The sequence below is a fragment of the Semicossyphus pulcher genome, unplaced genomic scaffold (genome assembly GCF_022749685.1).
Source record: "Semicossyphus pulcher isolate SPU_LCO1_2020_fin unplaced genomic scaffold, fSemPul1.0.p SCAF_7, whole genome shotgun sequence".
NCBI lineage: Eukaryota > Metazoa > Chordata > Actinopteri > Labriformes > Labridae > Semicossyphus > Semicossyphus pulcher.
In genome coordinates this window covers 29671923-29697625 of record NW_027211748.1, presented here as the reverse complement: position 1 = coordinate 29697625, position 25703 = coordinate 29671923, and the positions used below count along the sequence as shown (strand labels likewise).

General features: G+C 44.6%; 1 protein-coding gene across 1 annotated transcript in view; it reads left to right on the top strand.

The window, feature by feature from the left end:
- Positions 1-25703, top strand: part of kcnq3 (potassium voltage-gated channel, KQT-like subfamily, member 3) — a 90830-nt gene that overhangs the window by 49284 nt on the left and 15843 nt on the right. The window contains exons 2-3 of the mRNA XM_069684365.1: positions 24491-24581; positions 25407-25533. Coding sequence (XP_069540466.1) covers positions 24491-24581; positions 25407-25533 — 218 coding nt within the window. The remainder of the gene's footprint in view (positions 1-24490; positions 24582-25406; positions 25534-25703) is intronic.

Below are 25703 nucleotides of genomic sequence, written 5' to 3'. Positions count from 1 at the left end.
TTCAGAGGCAAACAGACATAGCTCAACATAACCTGCAGATATTCTGTTTAGCTCTGATGTCTTTAAGTTGATTGGCTTGCTTGTCTGATAGTGTGTGTCGCAAGAGTTTTAAAGGTTTAATCTGGAAGATGTTCATGTAAATAAATGTCTGTAAGTCTCTATCTATCTCTGAATGAGGTCACACAATGGTGACTGAGCCTGTGGCCCACTGATGAAAGCCTTTACATTTGCAGTATATAGTATTATTATGGATTATGGAGCAAACCGTCAGCCAGGAAAATCAAGAGTTACAACACGAGGGACGACAAGTCGACCCTGGTCAGCAGACCTGAGGGATCGACAGGGGATGTGGGGATGGAGCAGGTCTGAGATGTGCACAGGTGCCTGATCATGCAGGGCTTTATAAATGAAAACAAGGACCTTAAAATGAATTCTGAATTTAACTGAAGCCGATGTAATGAAAATATGATTGGTGTAATGTGCCTTGACCTGCTGGACCTGGTCAGCAGCCTTGCAGCAGCGGACTATTTGTAGACGGTCTAGGGAGGCCTTACTGAGGCAGGTGAAAAGGGAGTTGCAACAGTCGAGCCGGGAAGAAACAAAAGCAAGGACAAGCATCTCTTACTCGGTTTGTGAGACAACAGATTTTAGATGATGACTTTAAATGCAGAAACTCCTGTGTTCTGTGAGGTAAAATGAGTCTGGTGTGTGTACAGAGAGCGATGTAACGTCTGTGTGTGGTTAAAACAATCATCTTCCTCTGTAACAAAAAGGTCTATCTCTGTAGGGATCCTTTCTGTCATGTTGTCACACACTTAGAATAACAATCTGAGCCTGTCAGTGGAAACAACAAGAACTTTTAGTGGACGACCTTTGATGAAACCTGCTTGCACGCCGTGACGCCTGATTCTCTGCTGCTTTCTAACGGAGCAATTTTTGAACTTTTTGTACCAATATGTCATTAAATATAGAAAACAAGCGCCGGGATGACCCTTTGAAACGAGTGAAGAACCTTTAATGTCTTATTGTCATGAAAAGAAAACATCATTTCCGTTCGTAGTAGACGAACATCAGTGAACAAATGACACCTGTCACATGAAGATGCACGAACACGGGTTGATTTAAGGCCACATTCTGGAGGTGAATGTTTACGTCAAGAAAAACAACTGTCAGTCTTATGCCCTGCACATCGCTCTGCTGCTCTGACCTGTACTGGATTGATCTGAACATCTCAGACACAAAGCAGCATGTGTATGTGGAGCTCAAAAGTGGGCTAATCAGATGCAGTCTTAAATCCTACCACACCTTAAAGCAACAGGACCGAGGAGGAAAGTCAATACGAGGCGGCCTAGAGGAGAGAGAGCGAGAGAGCGAGAGCTACAGGTATCTCTATGGAAGCAAAGAAACAAACTCCTAATTGCACTGTGTGTGATAACAGTGTTTGAAGCACTCTTTAAATTCTTCAAAGAGAATAGTTAACAGTGATGACGGCAGCAGCAGCAGCAGCGGCAGCAGCGGCAGCAGCAGCAGCGCGTCCTCTCCTCCTCCTGGAGCAGCCGGCTCCTGCTCTCGTCTGTCTGCTGTTTAAATGTCATGCACACGCACGTTTGTGGAATCAGGTCGCTGCTGAGAGTGACAAACACTCAGATTACTGTGTGTCAAACCTGACACCAGCGATGAGCAGCTCTGAACCGACAAACAAAGTATAAAAGATTTAATCACACGACAGCGACGATCTTCTCTCACAGAGCTTCGCAGAGCCGCCCGTACGGCAGTCGTTACTACATCAGTGCGTTTTGTCTTCACGTCGTGTTCGTTCTGCACATTGAACAGAGGATGCATCGACACGTTGAACGTTTCACCTGCTACACAGTCACTCGGGACTTATTGGCATTTTGCATTTCAGAAAACATTTGTTCAGTCAGTCGTTAAAACTGATCGACTGGTTTTAAAGTTGCTGTTGTCTAAAAGCTTCAATTTACACGAGTGCTTGTGTCATCCGGATCAGCTGTTTGCTATTTCAGTCTAACTCACAGGAGACGCTCAGTCCCTGAAAAATGTTTTTACTGTAAAAATGCACCTTTATTTTAAGTTATTGCAAATACACGATGCTCTGGGTGTATACTGTATTCTTATTGGCTGCAGGGTGACGATGAACAACAGAGAGTAACATTAACATTTCAGTAGCTCCAACCAGGACTCTGACTCTCTGGATGAAGACGGTTATGGCAGGGAAAGAGAGCAGCTAGAGGGATCAGTCAGCCCCGCCCCCTCTGAGGCCTGAGCCGGGGTTAAGGCAGGGTCAAACCCGGCAAGTAAACCAGCTCACTCCTGTAATCCCTGCAGTCAAACTGAGCTCTGTTGCTCTCAGAGGCCGGGGTCCTCCCGGCCCAGCAGTGTCTTTTACCTAAATCCTGTTGTAACTGGCGCCCCCTACAGGCCGCTCCACTTCTGATGGGATGAGCATATGCAGTGTTTTTCTGTTGCATTTGTGTCTTTCATCCTTCCATCATCTATTGGGGGCTGATACTTATCCCAGCTGTCATTGGGTGAGAGACAGGGTTACACCTGGACAGGTCACAGGGCTGACATAGAGACAGACAACCTTTCACGCTTTCATTCACACCTACGGGCAATCTTAGAGTCACCAGTGAACCTAACGAGCCCGTCTTTGGAGTGTGGGAGGAAGCTGGAGCACCCGGAGGGAACCCACGCATGCACGGGGAGAACATGCAGACTCTACACAGAAAGGCCCGCTACGTCTGCACTGGGGTTCGAACCAGGAACCTTCCAGCTGTGAGGTGCTAACCACTGCACCACCGTGCAGCCCGCTTTTGTTTCTTGTGTTTTTGACTTCCCATCGTTTATGCATTTGCAGCCTTTGCTGTGAACATGTTTCTTCTAGTTTCCTGCAGCACATTTTATCGTTTGCAGCTTGTAGGTTTCATTTGTTTAGAATTGTTTTAGTTTCTGAATTTGCAGCACTTTCCCTCCTTTATGAAAACCTTTTATCCCTGTGTAAATCCCACTGGTGACAGATTAACGTAATTACCTTCATGTACAAAACACACATCCTTTTCTGCATGTAAATCTGGCGGTGAAAGATCAAGTGTCCGTGCTGTGAGAGGCAGTCAGGCCAGATGGATTCTGGGTGTAATCACACGTAAATAAACCCAACTGTTCCCGCCGAGCTGAGGCCTCAGCTGACGACCCGGAGACACCTCCGCCGCCGTCTCGCTCCGATTTATGACTCCACATCCAGTCTGTGAAAAAGCTATTTCTGCTGCTTTTAACAGTTTATTTCCCATGATAACCAGGCGCATATATCACACTCGGCCTGTCGCGAGGAGGTGTGTGTGTGTGTGTGTGTGTGTGTGTGTGTGTGTGTGTGTGGCAGAGTGTGGCAGGGTCTCCTCTCATGGCAATTGGAGGATTGGAGGAAATATATTTCTGTCGAGGCAGGAGGAGAGAGGAGACACTTATTTTATCTTTCAAGCACAGACAGGAGAGCAGAGAGAGATCGGACTTGTTTGCATGTAAGCAAAGTGCAACAGCACCTTTCCTGCATGAGAGGGACACACTGCACCTTTTCCTTCTTTATGTGTGCATGTCGACGCGCAGTTAACTTCAGGAGCCGCAGAGTCGACTACAATCACCATCAGATGAAGACGCCTGTTGTCTGTGGAGTCTGGGTGTTCCACTGGGACAATTACAGCCTGTTAGAGTAATAAAGTCAAAGTGTGAATGTTACCACAGAAAACAAATGACTTCTGTGCAGAGAATCACTTTTGTTTAAAACCAAATTACAACCGTTTCCTCGCAGAGAGTCCTGTTATCGAACATTAAAGAACGTCTCTGCCTTGTAATAAACATATCAACATACACAGAAAGCATTTGTTATACTTAATCTAAACTGTTTGTGTAAGTATGTACACAAGGCATTTAATTCAACACTTTCTATTCAGATCAGACATAAATCTAGTGGTGCACGATTCTTCCCGGGGGCCGCGTTTACCATCTTCACATGCTGCAGACAGCAGCAGCCTGCTGTTGGACCATCGCACCTCCAGGAAACAAACTATGTGGCCTTAATATCCTCTCTCTCTGGGGAATCTGTGCTGTGATAAATTGGCATTTTCAAATTTCAAAATGAGACAGCTCAGGCGGCGTTTGGGCTCCTTCACGGCTCAGGGCCTGAGCGCATCCCCAGGATGACCTCAGGCCCTGCAGAGAGCGCTCCATCCGAGCGTTAAACCAGGTTCCTGCCGGCCGCGTCGTCTCGCCTTCAGGATACAAGTGAAGACAAAACATGAAAACACACAGAATGTTCCTCATGTAAGGGCCTTTTATTGGCTCCTTTGGATCAGCTTCAGCCAGCGGTCTGCCTCACGTCGGCTGTGTCAGTGTCGCTGAAGCTACTTTGAAATAAAAGCTTGGAAGAAGTAAAATTATGGCAAAGCTACGTGTTCAGGACGATCACTTAACTGCACTAATCATACAGTTTGGATGATCAGTCTTTGCATCGTGAACGCATCCCTGCACAGAGCTCGGCTGCACACAGACGACGTTGCAGACAGCAGACTGCTGTGAACAGAGGAGACGCTCTCACATCAAGACCCTCCACTCCCCACACACCAACCAATCACATCGCACCACACACACCGAACACGCTGAACCCGCTCACCCTGCAACAGAAACACACACACACACACACACACACACACACACAGAACGAGGTATGACTGGTGATCCCTGAACAGAGGAGGGGAGGGGGGGGATGTCAGTGGTTGGAAGCGAACAGGTGTCTCCATGGTGATTTGGAGATAGAGGGATACGCCAGTGTGAGAGTGGAATGAGCAGCTGTTGCCATGGAGACGCACAATGCATGTCATCCAATGCTTAGTGTGTGTGGGGGGGCAGCGATGATGCAGCATCTTAATGTGCCGCATTCGACAGAGAAAAACACAAATCTGCACAAAGATTAAAAACGCGTCTTTTTTCTAACGACTCCACGACTTTTCAAAATAAAAGCATAGCAGAGCGTTTCTGTGGAGGGACTTCCCTCGTTTGTACACCATGCCTTTATTCTGATGTGTTTCCAGGGCAGACAAAAAAACACGTCAGCCATAAGTTCATCATGTTTCTAATAAAAACATCCGGTTACAGGAGTTATTTCTCTCTCTCTGCTCCTGATGTAAGATTTTCTGATGAGAACAGGCCCTGAAACTTGCACAGCAGACACCTGAAAGTACCCCTGAATACGACAGACAGCCAGGTAAAGCGGACAGTGGTTAATGTGCATGTCTTATTTATGTGTATAAGTTATCGTGTACAGCTGAGCAGACGCCTCTTCCTCTCTCTCCTGTCTGAAATGACATTTACAGAGGCGTTACATCATATTTTTATACTTGTTCTGCTCTCCACATGGACTGTTTTTCCTGCAACCAAAGCCTGCTGATCCGTGATTGGTCAGTACTACTCAGAACACTTGTGATACCAGAGTCTCGTCCTGCGTCTGTATTTCTGTGCAGGATCTGTAAATAGAGATTAGCTGACCTACATTCACACACTTGAGCATTAAGGTGCTTTCAGACGGAGCTGTCGATGCCTGATGCTGAGGAGGTTGTTCGGTTTGAAGGAAGCAGCAGCTCTGTCTCCGTACACTGAAACTGTCTTTGGTTGTGTGAGGTTCAGAGTCATCCAGAAGATTCTGTGGAGCTCATATATGATTGTAGTGTTTCAGACTTGCTCTGTTACGGCTGTGGGGTGGCTGGCACTCTCTATGCATCAATTTTGGCACTGCCCGGAGGTCCAGAGGGGGCTACTGAGAAGTACGATGGATGGAGAAACTTCAAAAGACTTACAACACTTGAATAAGGTTTTCATGCAGTCAAACGGACAATACTTAATTGGAAGGCGAGGAAACGGAATAGTTTGGATAAAGACAGCTGGCTTAAAGATCAGTTGGAGTATGAGAAGCATCAGTTGTTGGAGATCTGGGCAGTGACCACGGAGCTTCTTTGAGCCTCATCATAACAGCTTTGATTAAAAGGCCTTGAAGGCAGTTATACAGGTGCCTGTTGGTGTTTGTTACGGAAGCCCTGAGCGGACACGTAGCCCTACATAGTCATTTCAGTAACGTCTGTAACGTCAGGTGATCATAACTCGTATCCCCGGAGCTGCAAGAGCACCAAACACACATAGAAACAGGCTGAACTGACCTCATCAGTGTGGGCGATGGCAGCACGTCCTGCTCTGTAACATCACAGTGAGCAGCCTGTGGTTCTGTTTTCTACATCGAAAGGAAATTATCCCGTTATCACGAGAAAACCAGCTTTGATATCTCAAGATAAATAAGTCGAGAAAACAACTGAAATGTACTTAAATTAATAAGCTTGAATCTTTTAATGTAAATAAACGTCTGAAGTCTCTATCTATCACCGAATGAGGTTACACAATGGTGATTGAGCCTGTGGCCCGCGGCGCCCAGTTAGTGACGCGTTTCCCATCACCCAGCAGTGGTTGGTCTGCCAGAGAGGGTAGGCGGAGCTAAGCGGCTGCTTTTCCGCTCTCTGCAAGTGTTGCGAGTAAACAGTAATCTACTATGGCTGAACAAACAAAGAAAAGATGGATGACTACAGATACAACTTCAACAAGAAGTGAAAATCCAAAGAAGAAGAAACAAACTCGACGCTCAGATGAAGCAAACAGTCTGAAAAGGAAAGCGACCGTCAGCCAGGAAAATCAAGAGTTACAACTGAGACAAAGAGAGCCAGCCGTACATCTGGTTAAATTGGGGAAGTGTCCTCCTGAAATTACCGTGTATCGCCATTAGGGGGCGGGCAAGAGAACAAAACTGAAATCAGTTTTTTGCTGTATTATAATTTTCTTTACAAATTAATCAAAATAAAGGATTGTCTTTAAAGCCTGTAAATAATCAAATCTCGTCTTGTTTTAATTTAGTTTCTATTGAGACAGAAATCTGAAAAGGACGCAGGATGTTTCGAGTTTCTGATTCTCTTCTCTTGTCTGTGACATATTCTTCTGATACAGTCATTAAAAGTGTGATAAAATTGCTGGTATTCTGTCAATATGACTCATCAAAGATCATTTACAGGCAGGAAGAAAATAGACTCCTCATCTCTAGGTTTTTGGATCTCCGTAGGTGCAGCAGTACAGGCTCTTTTGCTGCAGACAAGCTGCCTTGAGTCTTGGTTGTTTCCACACAGGCTTTATTGTGGTGGCTCTGTCACGCTGGAACTAGAAGGGGACAAACACACTGTTGACTCTGTTGGCTAAGATGTCCCTTCATTGGATCTAAGAGGCCCAAACCAGGGAAGTAGTTTTGCTCAGATGTAAAGAAGTGTTTCAGACTATTTAATCAAAGAAAACACGGCAACATGTCGAACTGTTTGTTTGTTCCCTTTCATTTCTGTGCGTCACTTCTCACCGCTCTGGTTGGTGCACGGTCGCTTTGTGCAGAGGTTGTGTAGTAGTTCACACACTGGGCATGCACACTGTATGGCTTCAGGGTTTATGGGCTGCGTGACCTCTGAGCAGAGTGTAAAGATGTGTGTGCCGTAGTGTCACAGTCTGTCGTGTTAAAAACAGAGGATGTCAAGCTTTGTCTGTCAGAGTTACACCTGCTGAGTCTGCCTGTTTCCATGCTCTCCTCTGCTGTGACGTGAACGTTCACAAGCACATTTATTCAATGAATTTATGGTTGTAAGGTTTTATAGAGCGGTCGCTGTGCACACCAGCTTCAGCTTCTTTTTCATCATCATAAACACCTTCATCCTCTTCTTGTTCAGTCTCTGATCGTGCACTTCCAGTCCCACCACTTCCCGTCCACCTACGTCATCCGTCTCTTCTGTGCTCTGCCGGGACAGAACTGCATGTCCACTATGTTCCAGGATTAATGAGCGTGCCTCCAGGCGTCACCACCCAGACCGGCCAAGGTCAGAGCGCAGTAATTTCAGCGCTGTCAGGTGGACTTGAGGCTTCTTTTCTCTCTGTCATGAGCCTCTGCTCGGCCGGAGTAAAGACTGAGAGTGTGAGAGGGACAGCGCTGGCAGAGGATCAGACTGATGATCATGAGGAAAACTTTATGGGAAACATACATCTCACATTTACACACATATATCTGGACTTGTGACTCCTTTCATTTTGAAAACAGGATGTGTGTACTGTTTCCATCTCTGAAGAAAACCCAGAGAAACTGAAATCAAAGGACCCGTATACGGCTTCTCTCAGTGAGCATGTCACTGGCTGGGGTCACCTGTAACAAATTGTTTGTTTACAAGAATGTTAAATTAGAAGCTAACTAAGCAAAGCGACTCAGACGAGACCCTGATTAATCTTTATTTAGTAGAACACAGAGCATCATGTGTTCTGCTGCGGCTCATCTGGTGTTCCTGGAAATGAAACACGCCTGTTTCATTCTGTCAGGGTGGAAACCTTTTCCTCAGACCTCTGTCTTTGCTTGTTTTGATTCAATACAATTCATATAATACAGTTAACCACACATGACATTTATACTCAGCACAGGGAAATCAAATAAACACCCACTCGCTTTGTTGACATTTGTCATAAAACAAATAAAAGATGAATGACTTCAAATAGTTTTCTCCTCCAGCTTCACATGTCGACACTCCCCGATGTTTTCATATGAACTGTTTGTTTGATGTGCTCTTTATCTCCTATTGAAGAGGCTGTCAAAGACCCAGATCACACAGGGGGCTTTGTAATAAGCAAGTTATAATGTTGTCATGCGAAAACTTAAATGTCCGTATAACCTTTACTCTACTTCAGCATCCTTTAGACTGGTTCATCGCAAATAAATCTCAGTCAAATGTGTCTCTTATGGTACATGACCAGCTGAAAACAGCAGCGGTACATTTCCATTCATAGAACTTTATGTGCAGTATGGAAGCAGTTTCCCTTTACTCAAGACAGACTGATGGATGGATGGATGGCTATGGATGGAGTCCAGCAGACGCACAAGGAGCAGGACAAGCAGACATGAATAAGGCAGGCGGACATGGAGTCAGGCAGACAGACACAGAGTCAGGCAGACGGACAGAAAGTCAGGCAGGCGGACATGGAGTCAGGCAGACAGACAGAGAGTCAGGCAGACAGACAGAGAGTCAGGCAGACAGACACAGAGTCAGGCAGACGGACACAGAGTCAGGTAGACGGACACAGAGTCAGGCAGACGGACAGAAAGTCAGGCAGACGGACACAGAGTCAGGTAGACGGACACAGAGTCAGGCAGACAGACAGAAAGTCAGGCAGACGGACACAGAGTCAGGCAGACAGACACAGAGTCAGGCAGACAGACAGAGAGTCAGGCAGACGGACACAGAGTCAGGCAGACAGACACAGAGTCAGGCAGACGGACAGAAAGTCAGGCAGACGGACACAGAGTCAGGCAGACAGACAGAAAGTCAGGTAGACGGACAGAGAGTCAGGCAGACGGACAGAGAGTCAGGTAGACGGACACAGAGTCAGGCAGACGGACAGAGAGTCAGGTAGACGGACACAGAGTCAGGTAGACGGACAGGGAGTCAGGCAGACGGACAGAGAGTCAGGTAGACGGACACAGAGTCAGGCAGACGGACAGAGAGTCAGGTAGACGGACACAGAGTCAGGCAGACGGACACAGAGTCAGGTAGACGGACACAGAGTCAGGTAGACGGACAGGGAGTCAGGCAGACGGACAGAGAGTCAGGTAGACGGACAGAGAGTCAGGCAGACGGACAGAGAGTCAGGTAGACGGACACAGAGTCAGGCAGACGGACACAGAGTCAGGTAGACGGACACAGAGTCAGGTAGACGGACAGGGAGTCAGGCAGACGGACAGAGAGTCAGGTAGACGGACACAGAGTCAGGTAGACGGACACAGAGTCAGGCAGACGGACAGAGAGTCAGGCAGACGGACAGAGAGTCAGGTAGACGGACACAGAGTCAGGTAGACGGACACAGAGTCAGGCAGACGGACACAGAGTCGGGCAGACAGACACAGAGTCAGGCAGAAGGACACAGAGTCAGGTAGATGGACACAGAAACAGGCAGATGGACACAGAGTCGGGTAGACGGACACAGAGTCGGGTAGACGGACAGAGAGTCGGGCAGACGGACAGAGAGTCGGGCAGACGGACACAGAGTCGGGTAGACGGACACAGAGTCGGGTAGACGGACACAGAGTCAGGTAGACGGACACAGAGTCAGGTAGACGGACAGAGAGTCAGGCAGACGGACACAGAGTCAGGCAGAAGGACACAGAGTCAGGTAGATGGACACAGAAACAGGCAGATGGACACAGAGTCAGGCAGAAGGACACAGAGCCAGGTAGACGGACAGAGAGTCAGGTAGACGGACAGAGAGTCAGGTAGACGGACACAGAGTCAGGTAGATGGACACAGAGTCAGGTAGATGGACACAGAGTCAGGTAGACGGACACAGAGTCAGGTAGACGGACACAGAGTCAGGTAGACGGACACAGAGTCAGGTAGATGGACACAGAAACAGGCAGATGGACACAGAGTCAGGTAGACGGACACAGAGTCAGGTAGATGGACACAGAGAAAAGTCAGATATCAGAGTCAGCGGGCTGAGGTGTATCTGTGCAAATGAACAGCGCTGTCGACCGGCTGACACTGATTGCTTACACCTCCTCCTGCCAAGACGGTAATGGCTTCACCGGCCTCGAGGGCGCTCAGGTGACAAATTACAGCCTTTGGCAGCAGAAACCCTCAGAGACCAGGTCACATGAGCTCAGCAGAAAGGTTCCGGCCTCCTGAATCACACAGCTGTGGGCTGCTGTCAGTTTGCTCTGTATGTAGATTCTCATCACAACATCTGACAGAAACAGACTGCTGGGTCCTAAACAGAGTGTAATTGGATGCTGCCACAGTGGACGCTGAAATCACAGCTCTCAAACACTCTGACTGTTTGTAGAAATAATTAATGGACGCTAAACCCTTCGTCAGCTGACCTCTGTTGTTGATGTTGTAAACAGTGCCTTTTCTCATTGACCTTATCTTTTATGTGAGAATACTGGATGGGTTTTTGTCCCGTCCTCTAGCTTACTGTTGTGACGTGCATTTGAAGCCAGGTAAAAAAAGTCCAGTACAGTCAAACAAATCCAGGAGACTGGTTTGATTCCCGTTTGAAACAAAGGAGATTACTTTTTTTAAGTTATGTAAACACTACGTTCCTTTGACCTTTAATGACCTTATTCATTGTTGCACCTCAAAAACTTGTGAAATGTTTCTCAGCAAGCTTTATTTTGAAAGTCTAAATAGATGTTGTTTAATGGTAATCGCATACTAGACCTCTTTATTTTGAAAGTCTAACCCGACATAGTGTATTTGTTACCGCTAACAGGGTCAGTTTATTTTGCCTGAACATCAGCAGTGCACCTTGTTTCTCTACTGAAGCAGTTTGAAGGGAAGAATAGACAAAACAAGATTAAACTTGGGGTCGAGATCGGGATTTAAGGACAGGAATCTGCCACAACCTGATGCTTATTTTTAATGTCTGTCCTTGTGAAACCTAAATCAGCTCTTGTAGCGATGTTTGCATTTGAACACGACTTCAGCATCTTTTCCTTTAATAAGAACCGATCCTCTCGATGCAGCGAGAAATAAAGCTTCACTGAATGTGAGTTTCCTCCTTTCTCTCTCTCCTCTCACTCCTCTTCTGTAAGCACCAATCATAAAACACCTCCCTTCATCATTTACGTACGAGGGATGCAACCCAATCGACTTCCCATTTATTTTCATTCCCCTCACATCCTCTTAGAGACAGCGGCTCGTAGTGACGCCTGCTCCCTGCGGACGCTGACCATCAGTCACGTCTCTGGAATCGGGTCAGTCAGTCTGGCTTCATAACTCCGGTAAACAAACACAAATGGCGGCTCATTAAAAAGCTGCGGGAGCGAGCGAGGAGCTCTCCGGCCTCCCCGCGGGACGCTTAATAGTGCCATTTTTCATCATCACTCCATTTTTCTGTTAATAACTTGAAAACAGGCCACGAGTGTGACGGCGAGCCGCTGATTGATGAACGATACAGTGTCAGAGGAAAGGTATTGATTGATGGGTGAGTGACGGCCTTTAGGAACAATGGAACAGCTCTTCACTCTGCATCATTTCACCTCGGTATGTTTCTTTCCTTTCTCTTCCTTCTTCTACCTTCATGCTTTCCTTTCACACTTCCTTCTTTCTTTCTGTCCTTGTTCTCCCGAAGACCCTTTTTCATCCTTTCCTTCCTTCTTTCCCTACCACACCTCTCCTTCCTTCTCTTCTTCATGCTCTTCTGTCCAACCTGTTCTCCTCTCCTTTGTGCTTTTTGCCCTCTTTTGCATTTTCGTCCTCCTTCCTCTCCTGCTTTTTCTTTCCTTCTGCACTTCCTCTCTTCTCCCATTCCTTTACGTTTCCCTCCTTTCCTCTCCTTCCTTTCCTTCTCTGCTGTGCCACTGTGCTTTCTTTCTTTCCTTCCTTTAGTGTCTATCCTTGCTTCCTTTTCTGTTTGTGTGCTTCTTTTTTATTCCCTTGCACTTTCTCCTCCTTTCCTCCCTTCTTTCCACTCCTTCCCTTCTTCTGTGCCTCTGTCCTTTCTTTTTGTCATTCCTTCCTTTCCTTCTGTGTTTCTTTCCTTCCTTCCTTTCCTACCTCACTACTTTCTATTTCTCTCTTCGTCTGCACCTCTCCATCCTTTCCTCCTCTCCATTAGTGACTTTTGTCGTCTTCCTTCCCTCTCCTTCCTGTCCTTTGTGCCTTTGTTCTTCCTTTTTATCCTTCCTTCCTTCTGTGTTTCTTAGTATCATTCTTTCCTTCAACACTTCCTTCCTTCATTCTTTCTTTTCTTTTGTTCTGTGTTTCTTCATTCGGCATCTTTGCTCCTTGTTTTGGTCCTTTTTTTTCTTTCCTAACGTCCTATGGTCAACCTTTCCTTCCTTCTTTTCTACCACACTACTTCCCTTTCCTTCTCTTCTTCTGCACTTCCGTCCATCCTTTCCTCCTCTCCTTCAGTGCTTATTCTTCTTTTCTCTTTCTTCACTGTTTTCCTTAGTTTAACATTTCTCTTCTGCAGTTCTGTCTTTATCCCTCCTTCTCTCTTCCTTTTCCTTTCCCTCTTTCCGTCCTCATTTCCTTCCATTTTTCCTTCCTCTCTATAACCTGTTTTTCTTTCTTCTCGCTCACCAGTCTTTCAACATATTTCTCTATTGTTTTACCTTCTTTTCTTCCTCACTTCTGTCCTCATTCCTTTCCTCTAACCTTTGTCTCCTTCCTCACCTCTCTCCATCTGTGCTTCAGGCTTTCTCTCTGCTTTCTTTCTGCAGCTTCTTTAGTTTTTCTTTCTTTTCATCCCTCTTTTCTTTGGTTCCTCTGAATACTTTGCACTGTTAATACTTTAATTTAATTAAAGGCTCAGAATTCCTCCAAACATTTAGTGTCCTCTTTTGGCCTCAGTTCAGACGTATGCAGATGTAGTCCGAGTGTGGCAGCCATATTTGTCTTCCTCTCGTTTTTCCGTCTATTACTGACGGGGCAGAGAGGCGTCACTGAACATAATTACCTTTGGAATGACCCTAATTATACGGTCAGGAAATCTAAGATAATTAGCACTCAGGATTTGAGATTTGGTCCTTAACTCTCCAAAGATGAGGTCAGCCGTGTGCGTCACTTTCCCCCGCAGAAACAGACGGACGGAAGAGTCGCAATCATTTAAAGTCGAGGACAGAAACAACTGATTCACCTGCATCACTTTGTCTGACGGGAGAATCTGAGCTGCACACCTGTTTTTTTTCTGTCTGAAATTTACACCAGTAGTTCACCGTGTTGTCTAAAAGCTCGATGCAATGGTGACAGTTTGTTTAACAGACACATCAACGAGGGCTCCATGAAACCGTCAGGAGGCTTTGGTTTTGTTTTTAAAACTCTCCTGCTGTTTTAAACGTTTCCTGCTGTGAGTTGTACTTTTTCGCTCCTACATTTCCCAGAGTTCCTCACCCTAAATCGTAGTTGTTCAAGTTGTTTGTCCAGTATATTTATTGTCTTTTAAGTGGTGAAGACGGTTCTCTGCTGTGTCCACTTTTGGATCCCATCGGCTGTAGTCTGAGACGATGTAGCCTCTGGGGACAGCGGTGAACGTGCCGGGCAGGAAGTGATAAACGACTTCCCGTGAAGACTTCCTTTCCGCGTGCTGCACTGTTCGGAAAGAGAAACCGTTTTCTTGTGATGTACTTGTTATTAACGGGTCTTACCTTTGCCCAAACTTCAAGCTTTGTCAGGTCTGTCCTCAAGAGGAGAAGAAAACTTTTAAAATGAGAAGTTTGTTGAACGGAGGGCGGATTGAGGGAGTCGGGAAATCTGAACGCTGAACGGCTTTCGTGACAGAGCTTCGAGGGAATTTATTATAAAATTTAAATTTTAGCTCTATAACAGATTGTTAGCTGTTAGCTGTTAGCATGCAGGTGTTTATAGAGATTAATAAGAAGCTAAATCATCATCAGATGACGCTGATGGGAGCCGGGATGTCATTACAGATTACGTTTACTGTTTTTCTTGCATACGCCGCAGCCTGCTGAGACGGGATTGGTCAAAATTACTATAAGTGTAGTTCAAACACCAGCACAATTGCCTTCCTGGAAATCCACGCCCCTGCATTCAGATTCTACTATGTCTACTATGTAGAATCTGTAAATAGAGATTATTTCAAAACAGACGTTCAATCTCAGGTAGCCCCGCCCTAACCCCTCCCCTCTTCCTGGTCCGTGTGACTCTAAACGGGAGCATCAGTGACTAAATGAACATCATGCTGTGTTGAAGAAGACTTGAAACTAGAGATTGAGACCATAAACTCATTAGGAACATGTTTACTGAGGGAATAAATCAGGAGAGGTAGTCTCATTTGACTTCTTTTTGTAACCAGTGACGTCGCCCCCTGCTGGCCATTAGAGAGAATGCAGGTTTAAGGCATTTCCAGATTGGATTAGCTCTTGAACGTCCACTTTGTACAGTCAATTCTCAAGACTAAAAACTTAACATGATGGTAAACATGAGTTTTCTCTTGTCTTTATGTTCTGATTAAAAATAACTTAATAAGAATAATTTTTATGGCTCTTACATGAAACAACACGTCACAACTGCAGCGAAACTCTTGTGTTTTTACTCTTTTTTTAAGCGTCAGTTGTTTAAATAAAGTCTTAAATAAATATCCTTCAGGACGACCTCACAGAGCAGCTCATTTCATCTCATCAAAACCAAGAAGAGCATGAAAACTTTCATGTGCGACTAAAAACCAACTGCTGCGTGACGTCCTTGCTCACATCTCAGAGAAGTGCACTGACGTCCCATAAATCTTTATTGAGCAGACACAGAAGGAGAGATTAAAAGAGAGCTTCATTGATCCCTCTGAACGGCTGAGTTTGGTCCCACGAGGCCGCGGGGCCACAGATGACTCCATGGTGGGACTGTAAGACTCATTTTGATTGGCTCGCTCCAAGGACAGGAAGCTTAACGGTCCGATCCAGAAGGTAGATGTTCGGCCTCCTTGTGATTCGCTGCTCTGCTCCTGGAGGAAACTCTCTGTTGATTTGGCATCAGCACATTTGCATCCAACGCTCCATAATTAGCTCTAATGAACGAGATTAGTTTGCCTAATTACCTCGCTTGTACTGTTCAAACATCAGTCAGGGCGTGAGCCAACACAAAGGCTCCTACAGGAGGCTGGTTATCTACTGACTGTTCACGGTTTCAATATCGTTGAGATCAAATTATTACATTTATATTAAAAAGCCTTTCAACATTTCAATAAATCATTAACCGTCACAGTGAGGTCTATTTATAGATCAGACCTGAAACAGCTCTGGACCTTCGTTCTGTTCAGTAACACACACACACACACACACACACACACACACACTCTCCTGTCAGTCTCTTGAAGCGGCCGCTTCGAGCACCACGGTACGATTTGCTGTTAGCATCTGTTAGCTAAGACTGTTAGCATTTTTAAGGCGCTTTTTTTTGGACTCGCCGTCTTCGGACATTACCCTCTGTGACACGTATTCCTTCCTGCTTGACAGCTGTGTAATGACTCTGCTGCATTGATAACCATTATCTTACATCAGCATCATAACTCCGCCTCAGTTGTCGGTTAACATTGGTGACTTTTGAGCCACCGTCCAGACCCACGAATATAAGACGACCCCACTTTTCAGATGTATGTGAAAGGGGGAAAAAACGTCTTACTTATTCGGACCAGAACTGTAAATGTCCTGGGCAGTTTGTGTGCAGCTTTTAACTCCAATCATCTTACCGTTTGTCCTCTAAGTGTGTCAAAAGAAAACAGAGCGAATAAGCACTTAGTAAGAAACAGTGTGACTGTTGTTTAAACTCAGACGCAGGACTTTTACCAAGGAAACCAAGGTAAACTGATCTTTACTGATCATCAGAAGATTTGAGATCACATCACAGAACTTTACGCAGATTTACAAACAGAACCGGCTTTTTTTTATCTGGATTGGTTTATTTTTTCATCGTTAAAGATGGTAAATAAAGATGAAAAATGTGGCTTTAAATCTTAATAAGAAAAGACCAAGTGAAATATTTAAACCATCTCTATAATGTTGATAAGTGGGAAAGTGTCAGGATGATTGTGGCGTGCAGCTTAGCAGCAGGACTCCACATCAACACGTGTAAATGTCACTGAAGCCGTCAGCTGTCATGGAAGCCAGGACGCCTCCAACACACACACACACACACACACACACACACACACACCACCTCATCCAGGGGTCAGGACAGTCCCGGTCAAATAAAAGCTGCTGCATGATCAGCAAATCGCAGTCTGAGTATCCTTCCCTCCTCTCCCACCCTGCTGTGGGGCAGCACAGCGGTGGGAGAGGAGCGGGGGTGGGCGGTGGAGGAGAAATCCATCACACCCAACACACTTTCCTGTCGGGATCAGCGCAACGCCGGCAAATCTGACCTCCGCTCGAGGTTGAGAGGTTGTGTCGGGGTCGTCTCAGTATCCCACGAGACGGAGCGCAGGGGGAAATTACAGCAGGTTCCTGACAGGCGGCGCTCGGCCCAAAAAATTAATAAATAAGTAAATAATCCAGCAGTCAAGTCGTCAATAAAGGTAAAGGCCAGGGTGAGGGCGTGCGGAGTGCAGGAGGGGGAGGGGGAGACGTCTTCTTCGTGGATGAGGAGGGCGGGAGCTGACGGGGAGGAACAGGAAGTGGGATGATGAGGATGATGAGTCCTCTCTGGGAGTGCAAAGAGAGGGTTTTGGCAACAGCGATGGACTTGTGCCCACCTCCTAGCTGTCGTTTTCATCCTACAGATTTATTCATAAAAGGTGTCGAGTTTTATATTTTCAGGTGAATATCATTTACTGAAATAATGGTGAGTTTAGTTTACCAGAGATGTCCATCAACAGTCCTTTGATATAACTTGTAATTTACTGCTGGCTCTGACGCCTTTGTTGCAGTTGTCCATACATATCAGTTTGTCTGGAGGAAAACTTAAAGGGGAATTCAAGTACTTTTAAACCTGCACCCTTTTTCTTTCTCTTTTTTCAGGGTCCAGGTCGAAAAGTGTCACAGTGCTCCAGTAGATTGCTTCAGCCGGCAGCTGCGGGACAGGCTGTAATGGCCCTTCAATGGGTCAAAGGTCGTCCACTAAAAGTTCTTGTTGTTTCCACTGACAGGCTCAGATTGTTATTCTAAGTGTGTGACAACATGACAGAAAGGATCCCTACAGAGATAGACCTTTTTGGTACAGAGGAACATGATTGTTTTCACCAAAGACAGACGTTACATCGCTCTCTTGAAGCCCACCAAACTCCACTGACAAAAACACTAATTTTACTTGCACACCATGAGGGTTGCTTGCTATACAGCGGCCTTGAACTGTTAGGTTTCACATCTTTCACAAATATCTAACTCACTATTTAAAACCCCAAAGTCACACAAAAACACAAACAAACTAAGCGATAGAGGAAGTGGTAGACCAGCAACTTCAGTGTCGTTTAAAGTAAAAGTACTGAGTTTTGTCAATGGAGTCTGGTGGTTACGATGAGAGCGGCTGTTTCTGGTTTAAAAAAAGGATCTTTCTCTGTCAGGATCCTTGGTGCATTTGCCTCCCAGCTGCTACGTCCCAATAATGTTTGTTGTTGCCGTTTGTTGCCATGATTGGCTCAGCTGTATCTCTTGAGATAAGCCAAATCAGTTTCATTGAACTGAAGATGTGCTGCTATTTTAAACTAACAACCTGACAGAAGCAAGATTGTATCATTTAAAATGACGTGGATGATTGTTTCACATAAATACGATTGTTCTCTGAGTGATTTCAAAGCTGCTGTTGCCGTCAGTTATTTCATCTCTGCGACTGTCTGCAACATTTCAGTGATTCAGAAGCCGCAGCTGTCACAGTGATGCTCACATCCAGCCCCGCGCAGCTTTATTCAGCGTGTCAGAGGAGTTCGACTCTGCAGGACGGTTTCAGTGTGAAGCTGCTTCCAAACTTCTGCTCAGAGATCCCGGGCTGAATAAAGATCGCCGTCTCTCATCTCGTCCTTGTGACTGCAGTCATTACCGGCGTGCCGCTGCTGTCCTTTCCCACCAGTGTTTGCATATCGCCCAGCAAATTATCTGTCAGAATTGCATCGTTGGCACTCTCTTTATTGAATCTCGCCGGCAAATTGGTTGTTAGGAATCCTCAGGGGTGGTATCAGCACCGGGGAGCCCAGCGGGGCCGGGCCTCCACTGGGCCGAGGGATATAAAGTGGATTAATGGAGAGAGAGAGAGAGAGTGAGAGAGAGAGAGGGGCCGTACAGGTGGGCTGCTGTCATCATTACTGACTCATGATCTTTAATAACAAATAAAAACATAACACCAGAATAGAATTAGTCAATAGTTTTGGCTCTCAGCTTAAAGTTTGCAGTCTTATGTGACAAAGATTTGTACCTATTATTGTCTTGTTTTTTCAGTGGATGTTGCACTTCAGCAGCGAGATGTTACAGAGTAGATCGTAGTGTCAGCAAACGTGAGACTTTGTGTACGAGATTTCAGCCAACAGGTCTGTAGCTGTGCCCCTGACTGTGATAGCTTACTAGCTGCTAGAATCAGATGTTAGCTTTAGCATTAGCAGTTAGCGGTTACAATACACGAAGCTATCAGTCCTTCATAAAGACTCCATTACTCACAGAAGACTGAGGCAGAGTACCCGAGGAGGATCAGATGGAAGACATGACCCAGTTTCATTAAAATCAGTGAATAAAATGTTTTATTGTCAGTTGTTAAATGTAACTTCTATACAGTAGTCAGTGAGACCTGGTCCCCAGAGACACTAGAGAAGCTATAGCTGCCATATTTTGCAGGACGAGAATGACTACAGACGCCTCCAAACCATTGGAGCCTCATGTATGTGGAATAACTGTTACCCAGTGAGACGTGTAACCTATCCCAAGCAGAGAGCTTGTGAGAGCCGTGTCTCTCCGCTGTAAATCTCCCACCTTGTTAAAAAGCTCCATTACCTTCGCCGATTCCACGTGAGAGACGCCAGGTCCAGGTTGAGTTCTGCCTCTTTAACTTCACAGGAAGAAAATGGATTGTTAGAAGTGTTTTCTGTGTCTCTCTCTGGTCGGGTGTGAGAGGCTCTGTTTCTCTCAGTAACACTTGATTGCCAATCACAACACTGATTGGATTCCACGCTTCATTTGTTCAGCTAACAGCAGCTAGCTGAGCGTTACAGTGGTAGCATCCGACAGCTTCACGGCGTCTGATTTCAAACACTAGTGACAGCAGGGTGGAGGTCACCTCAGCACCGGATCATGCACACCGAAAAAAAAACCCTTTAAAGGGATAGTTTGGGTTTTTCTTTTACTTATGTTCTCTTCCATAAAGTGCCGATCTGAACAGCTGCTGTGATACCGCGCGCTGCATGTGTAGGTATACGTCAATGTGAAGCGGTGACAAAACACTAAAATACAGCGTACACTTAAAGGTCAAATAAGGAGGATTTTTCCTGCATTTTGTCAACAACACGTTCAAACTTGGCCCCTCCTCCTCCTGGGCTCTTCCTCACCAGAAGCTCACTCTCACTCTCTCGTGCAAGAACATGCCCACCCCGCCGAGCTAACACCGATAGCATCACGGTTACCTTACCTGCTAACTGCCGGTTACCTTTGCACTAGCATGCTAACCGCCAGTTAGCTTGTCCTACTCGGTTTGAGGCACCTACCTGTCCAACAGAAAGAAGGCCTACTCTGCGTCGCTCTCTCACCATGGTCGCCGGTCTGAATGGGGCCCAGGTGCTAATTTGAACCACTCCCACACTCACCTGTACGCTGTGATTAGCTCAGGGAACCACTACAGCGCCCCTCCTGAAAACGTCCCGTGCAAAGCAAAACAACAGAATAGATGCAGAGGGAAGGGTCTCACAAGGGTCTGCACATATGTACAGAGGCCCATAAGTGACTGACATGTTTGTTTATATGTAGGACTCTTGAAGCTAAAGCCCCTGGTGCTCCTGACCCCGTCTGCAACGGTGCTTAGCTTAGCTTCTGGCCGGCTTCTCCTGACAGGGGCCGTGCTGGCTGTTATCTACAGGTATTTTACTCGCAGAACACAGAGGCTGCTGGTCTATCGCTGCCTCGACTGGTTAGTTTGTTTGTGTTTAAATGCTTTGTTCAGATCCAACACAATATTTGTAGAACACACAATAACTCAATAAAAACAAAAGCAGTGGCAGACGAGCACACAGGCAGGTTCAGATCTCAGGAGATTAGAACTTTAAAATATCAAAGTCAGAGGACAGATTTAGCATCAAAGCTTTGTGAATGTTATCTGCAGTCATCGATGAGTCTCACATCAGCTCTTTGACAGCGTTTTTATGATACTGTTGCACCCTTTGATGCCTCCTCTTGATGTGTGCAGACTTTCAGGCATCGACGTCGCTCTGTGTGTCTTATTGAACAAACACGAGGCAGAATAGGAAGCCGACTGTGTTGCAGATCAGTATCTGTTGGATCGTATCGAGTTAACATTGATCCCCTCCGCTCGCTCCTGGATCATCTCTGTCCTCTGGATAACTTTGAGGAGGAACGATCTAATTTAAGGGACAGGAAGTGATTGTTAAACATGATGTGTGGCGACTTAAGAGTCAACACACAACAAACCACTACAGAGCGCCGAGACGTCAATCAAGAGGCGTGTCTGCTCTCAACTATCATTTCCTCTTGGTGAATTATGTAAAACTCTGCAGGCTGTTTGGCTGTAAAATATTCATGTTGTTATGGTTGTGCAGCACTTCGGAAACTTCTCCGAGATGTCATCGCTGCCTAATGGCAGCACAACGGAGCATGAATGATTCAGGAGGTAGAAACAGGTTTAAAGAAGGAGGTCAAAGGGCAGAGCGATCAGTCATGCTCTCTTTTATGGTTTTTCAGTGGGTTTGTACACATTTTTGTTTCGTAAAACATGAAGAGGTGCAGAAGAGACACTTACATTCTGAAATCATTCCTTTAAAAACACAACAATATGCGCACACATTGATACGCGTGACACGCTTTGGATTTGTGAAGAGAGAAAATAGTGCCAAAAGAACGGCGCAGTAAATGAAGTCGTAGGATGATGATTTTTGTGTCGCCTGCGTGTTGTTTTGTAGGGTAACACTTTTTGGTTTCATGACCCTGGCATCTCACCGGAACAACTTATTCTACGTTCGGAACCGGTCAGAACTCCGACCACGGGACTTGGTGAGTAAGCTAATAGCTTTGCATCCCCTACACTGCGAGCAAGGATTTCATACAACTTAGTGTCCAAAAATCCGACCTGTCCCTTTAAACTGTGGCCTCCTGAAGGAAAGTTCTGTTTTTGTTTGACCCGTCACCCGTCATCTTCTTCGACCTCCACAGAAAAAGCTGCGAAATCGTGGAGGGACTGGATCACCTGATTTTTGCCTTTTCTCTTGTAATGACGACTACAGCCACTAGAGGTCACTGCCTGATTCTAAACCCAAATGTGGGTTGTAATAAGCTGGTGCACAGACGACCTTTAGGGTCACGTTTGTGCTGCGATCAGTCCTAGTAATCTAAAACTTTGTGGATAGTTTCACACTGAAGGTGAAAATAGAGACTCTTCATGTATGTTGCGCTGCAGGAGAATTCACCGATGTTTAAGCGTACCTTTGTTTCTATCACTGCTCTGACTGTGCTTAACCTCTCACCAACATAATCTCCCGTTTCCCAGCATGCACCAGTGTTTCCTCCAGTATAAATGTGCCGTGCTGTCGTCTGAGCTGATAAAGAACACAATAACCTTTTTTCCACGGAGGTGATGGAGGAGAATATTGGACAAGCCGCACTGCTTTAATGTTAATCTGTGGTGTGTGTGTGTGCGGCTCCTCAGCTGGTTGAGTTTATTTAGTGCGGTTCTACGTCATATATCATATCCGGCTGGTTAACTGCAGACTATGTGGAATACAGCCAGGGTGTGCTCCAGCGTGCAGGGGAATTTAAACAGCCGTCTGTACGTGTGTATCCAATTAATTTCAGCTGTGAATGGGCTAAATATAGATGTCAGAGTATAGAGAGGGCTGGAGGGGATCTTTCACGTTTTAAACATCCAGGATTCAGCTACGTGAAAGTGAAGATTCTCTGATTGTGGAGGCATAAAGCTGTTTTCATTCTTTCATACACGTGCAGAGAACTGGTGCATTATTAGAGGTTTTACAACTTTAGATGAGTGAAGTCTTAAGATGAATCCTGGAGGAGTTTTGGGTTGACGACTCAACAGTTCTTCACAAGATGTCAAACATGAGACTTTGTTCAAACGTTGCTCATTTTTAGAGCAGAAGACAGGATGTCAAAGACTTAGAATAAAATGGTGAAAGAACTGTGTGTTTATGCCAGGATTAATATCAGATCTGACTTTTTACATTTTATTTTACTTTTACTGTTTTATTTTCACAAAGAATTTTTTTTTTTTTTGAAGATTTTTAATGAGAATTTTGTATCTTAATTTTTATAGTAATAATTTTGTATTCTTTAAATAAATTTCATTTTTATTTTACTTTCCTAATTTGTAGAATTTTTTTGTTTTGTTTTTACTTTGAATGGTTATTTTTTTCTTCCAATTACAAAGTAAGCTTTCCCAGAGTAATCTCAAATTTCTTACTATTTCATTTTTTTTACTTACTTTTATTATATTTTACTATGTTAAGATTTTGACAGAGAATTTTTTTATTTTAAGTTTATATACTTATGATTTTTTATTTTTTCAATGAAATCAGATTTCTGACTATTTTTAATTTATTTTACTAAGAACTTACTTACTTTTTTCCCACAAGTAAATTAAGCATTCTCAGAGTAATCTCAAATTTCTCACTTTTTCTTTTCATGTAGAATTTTTTTTAACTTATTTTAAAAATGTTTTACTTTACTACTTTTTTCTCTTAAAATAAAGTCATAAAAAGTTGTTTTTTTCTTACACAACATTTTTTTAGCATTCTCAAAGCAATCTCAATTTTTTTTAATTTTTAATAAGAATTTTGTGTTTTGATTTTTATTATTATTATTATTTTTATTATTATTATTATCTTATGTAGAATTTTAATGTTTTGTTTTGGTTCTGTTAATAAAGTCTGAATTCAGAGTTTAAACTCATTTAAATGTTATAAACATGGCCCTCATCTGCTTCCATACATCTGCTACAGAGTAAAAATAAAACTGATACCTATGAAATTGTTAGTCCTATCTGTCATGTGATATTTGGAAACTGAAATCAAGCACAGGTATATTATTAGTTTTGAAAGGTTTCAACTTGAGGACAAATATGATGCACAGAGATGGTTTCCTTATAATAACTGAATTTTTCATCATGTTGGCTGAAATCTTCTCGACCCTCTGACCAGTGAAACCACCACTGCTGCAGGCTGTGGATAACTGCCTGCTGAAATCTGATGAATGATTTTAACCCATTTATCTCACAAACTGGTTATTGCTTCTTTTTTTAATTTGATCCTCAGATAAACTCTCCTCCAGGGAGCCGAGCAGAGTTTGTAAAAGATAAATGATATTTAATAGAAAGTATGACACTGATAAATGCTGGACTCCCTCAGCTGTGTGGATGTATTCTGATATTACACTCTTCATAAATGGAGCAAAGAGCGTTTCAAACCAAACACGTGTGAGGAGTGGTGATTCACAGGGGTGTCATTGATTCAGCTCTCTGCATAAAAAGGTTTTTACTCTGATCTATGAAAGAGATGATGAACAGTAACTTCAGAGCTTGTGACTGTCCTGCAGCTGATGGTGAACAGTACGCATGTAGCTCCCTCTTGTGGTAACAGTAACGCACTGCCTCATTTACAGTAGTAAAGGTGAAAGGTCGTCTTCCTCCGCCTCCTGTATGTGGTGCATATGAACAGCTGTTTCTGCTGCACGCACTGAGCCGTGTGTTGTTTTGTGTCTCTGCAGGTTTCTGATCGTTCTGGGATGTTTGATCCTGGCCATACTGACAACATTCAGGGAGCACGAGAAGGTGTCTGCACACTGGCTCGTCATACTGGTGAGATCGCTGCAATGTCTCTTCTTTTGTGTTCAACCCCTTCTGTTCTTTGCTGCCTTTTAAAGGACTTTGTTCCTTTATCATCCAGCCTTTCCTCTTTATTTCTTATTTGAGCCAAATTCTGGTATTTTTAAACCTGGGCACTTTTTTACTTTGAGGTCTAAATGATTTAAAGAGTGTCTGAAAGGATCCCTACAGAGATAGACCTTTTTATTAAAGAGGAAGATTATTGTCTTTAACCATAAACAGATGTTACATCGCTCTTTTCAAAGCCACCAAACCCCATTCACAAAAACAGTAATTTTACCTCACAGAACACAGGGGTTGCTGGTCCTCTACTCGACTTTGTTTGTGTTGTTATGTGACCGTGGTGTTTCAAATGCTTAGTTCAGATCCAATACAATATTTGTGAAACACACAATACCTCAATAAAACACAAAGGCAGTGGTAGACAAGAAAGTCATGTGTTCTGCATGTAAATTGACTGTTTTTTGAATGGAGTCTGGTTATTTCGCAATTCAGACCCCAAAAGGTGTAAAAAGGAGCCCAGGATATAAAATACTGGAAAATATGTTTAAATGTTCTAAAATTGTGTATTATTAGATCGTTTTTTTTTTCTCTCTGCCTTCCGGGCTTCCATAGACTTCTGTTGTATGACCTATAAAATGCTCCTTAGATGGAGGATTGTTAGTTTACCTTGGTTTGCATTATATCTCACCTTTCTGTAAGAATGCAGCTTAGAGAGTTTGAATTGAAAGTTGTTTTCAGTGAAAAGTGTCTACACTGATTTTTCCTTCTTACACGCTGCTTTCATGTCCCGCACAGGAAACCTTCGCCATCTTCATCTTCGGGGCCGAGTTTGGACTGAGGGTCTGGGCCGCAGGATGCTGCTGTCGCTACAAAGGATGGAGGGGGAGGCTGAAGTTCGCTCGCAAGCCTCTGTGCATGTTAGGTAAACGACTGACCTCTCTGTTAAGTTCTCAAACACAACAGAGTCACAAAGCTAAGCTGTATCAAAGGTCCCAGACAACGTTCAGGCGAACATATGTGTTCAAACATCTGACTAAAGTGACTGCAGGAGCTCCTTCTGGTAAATGTATTGTGGAGCCACGTCCATCATGT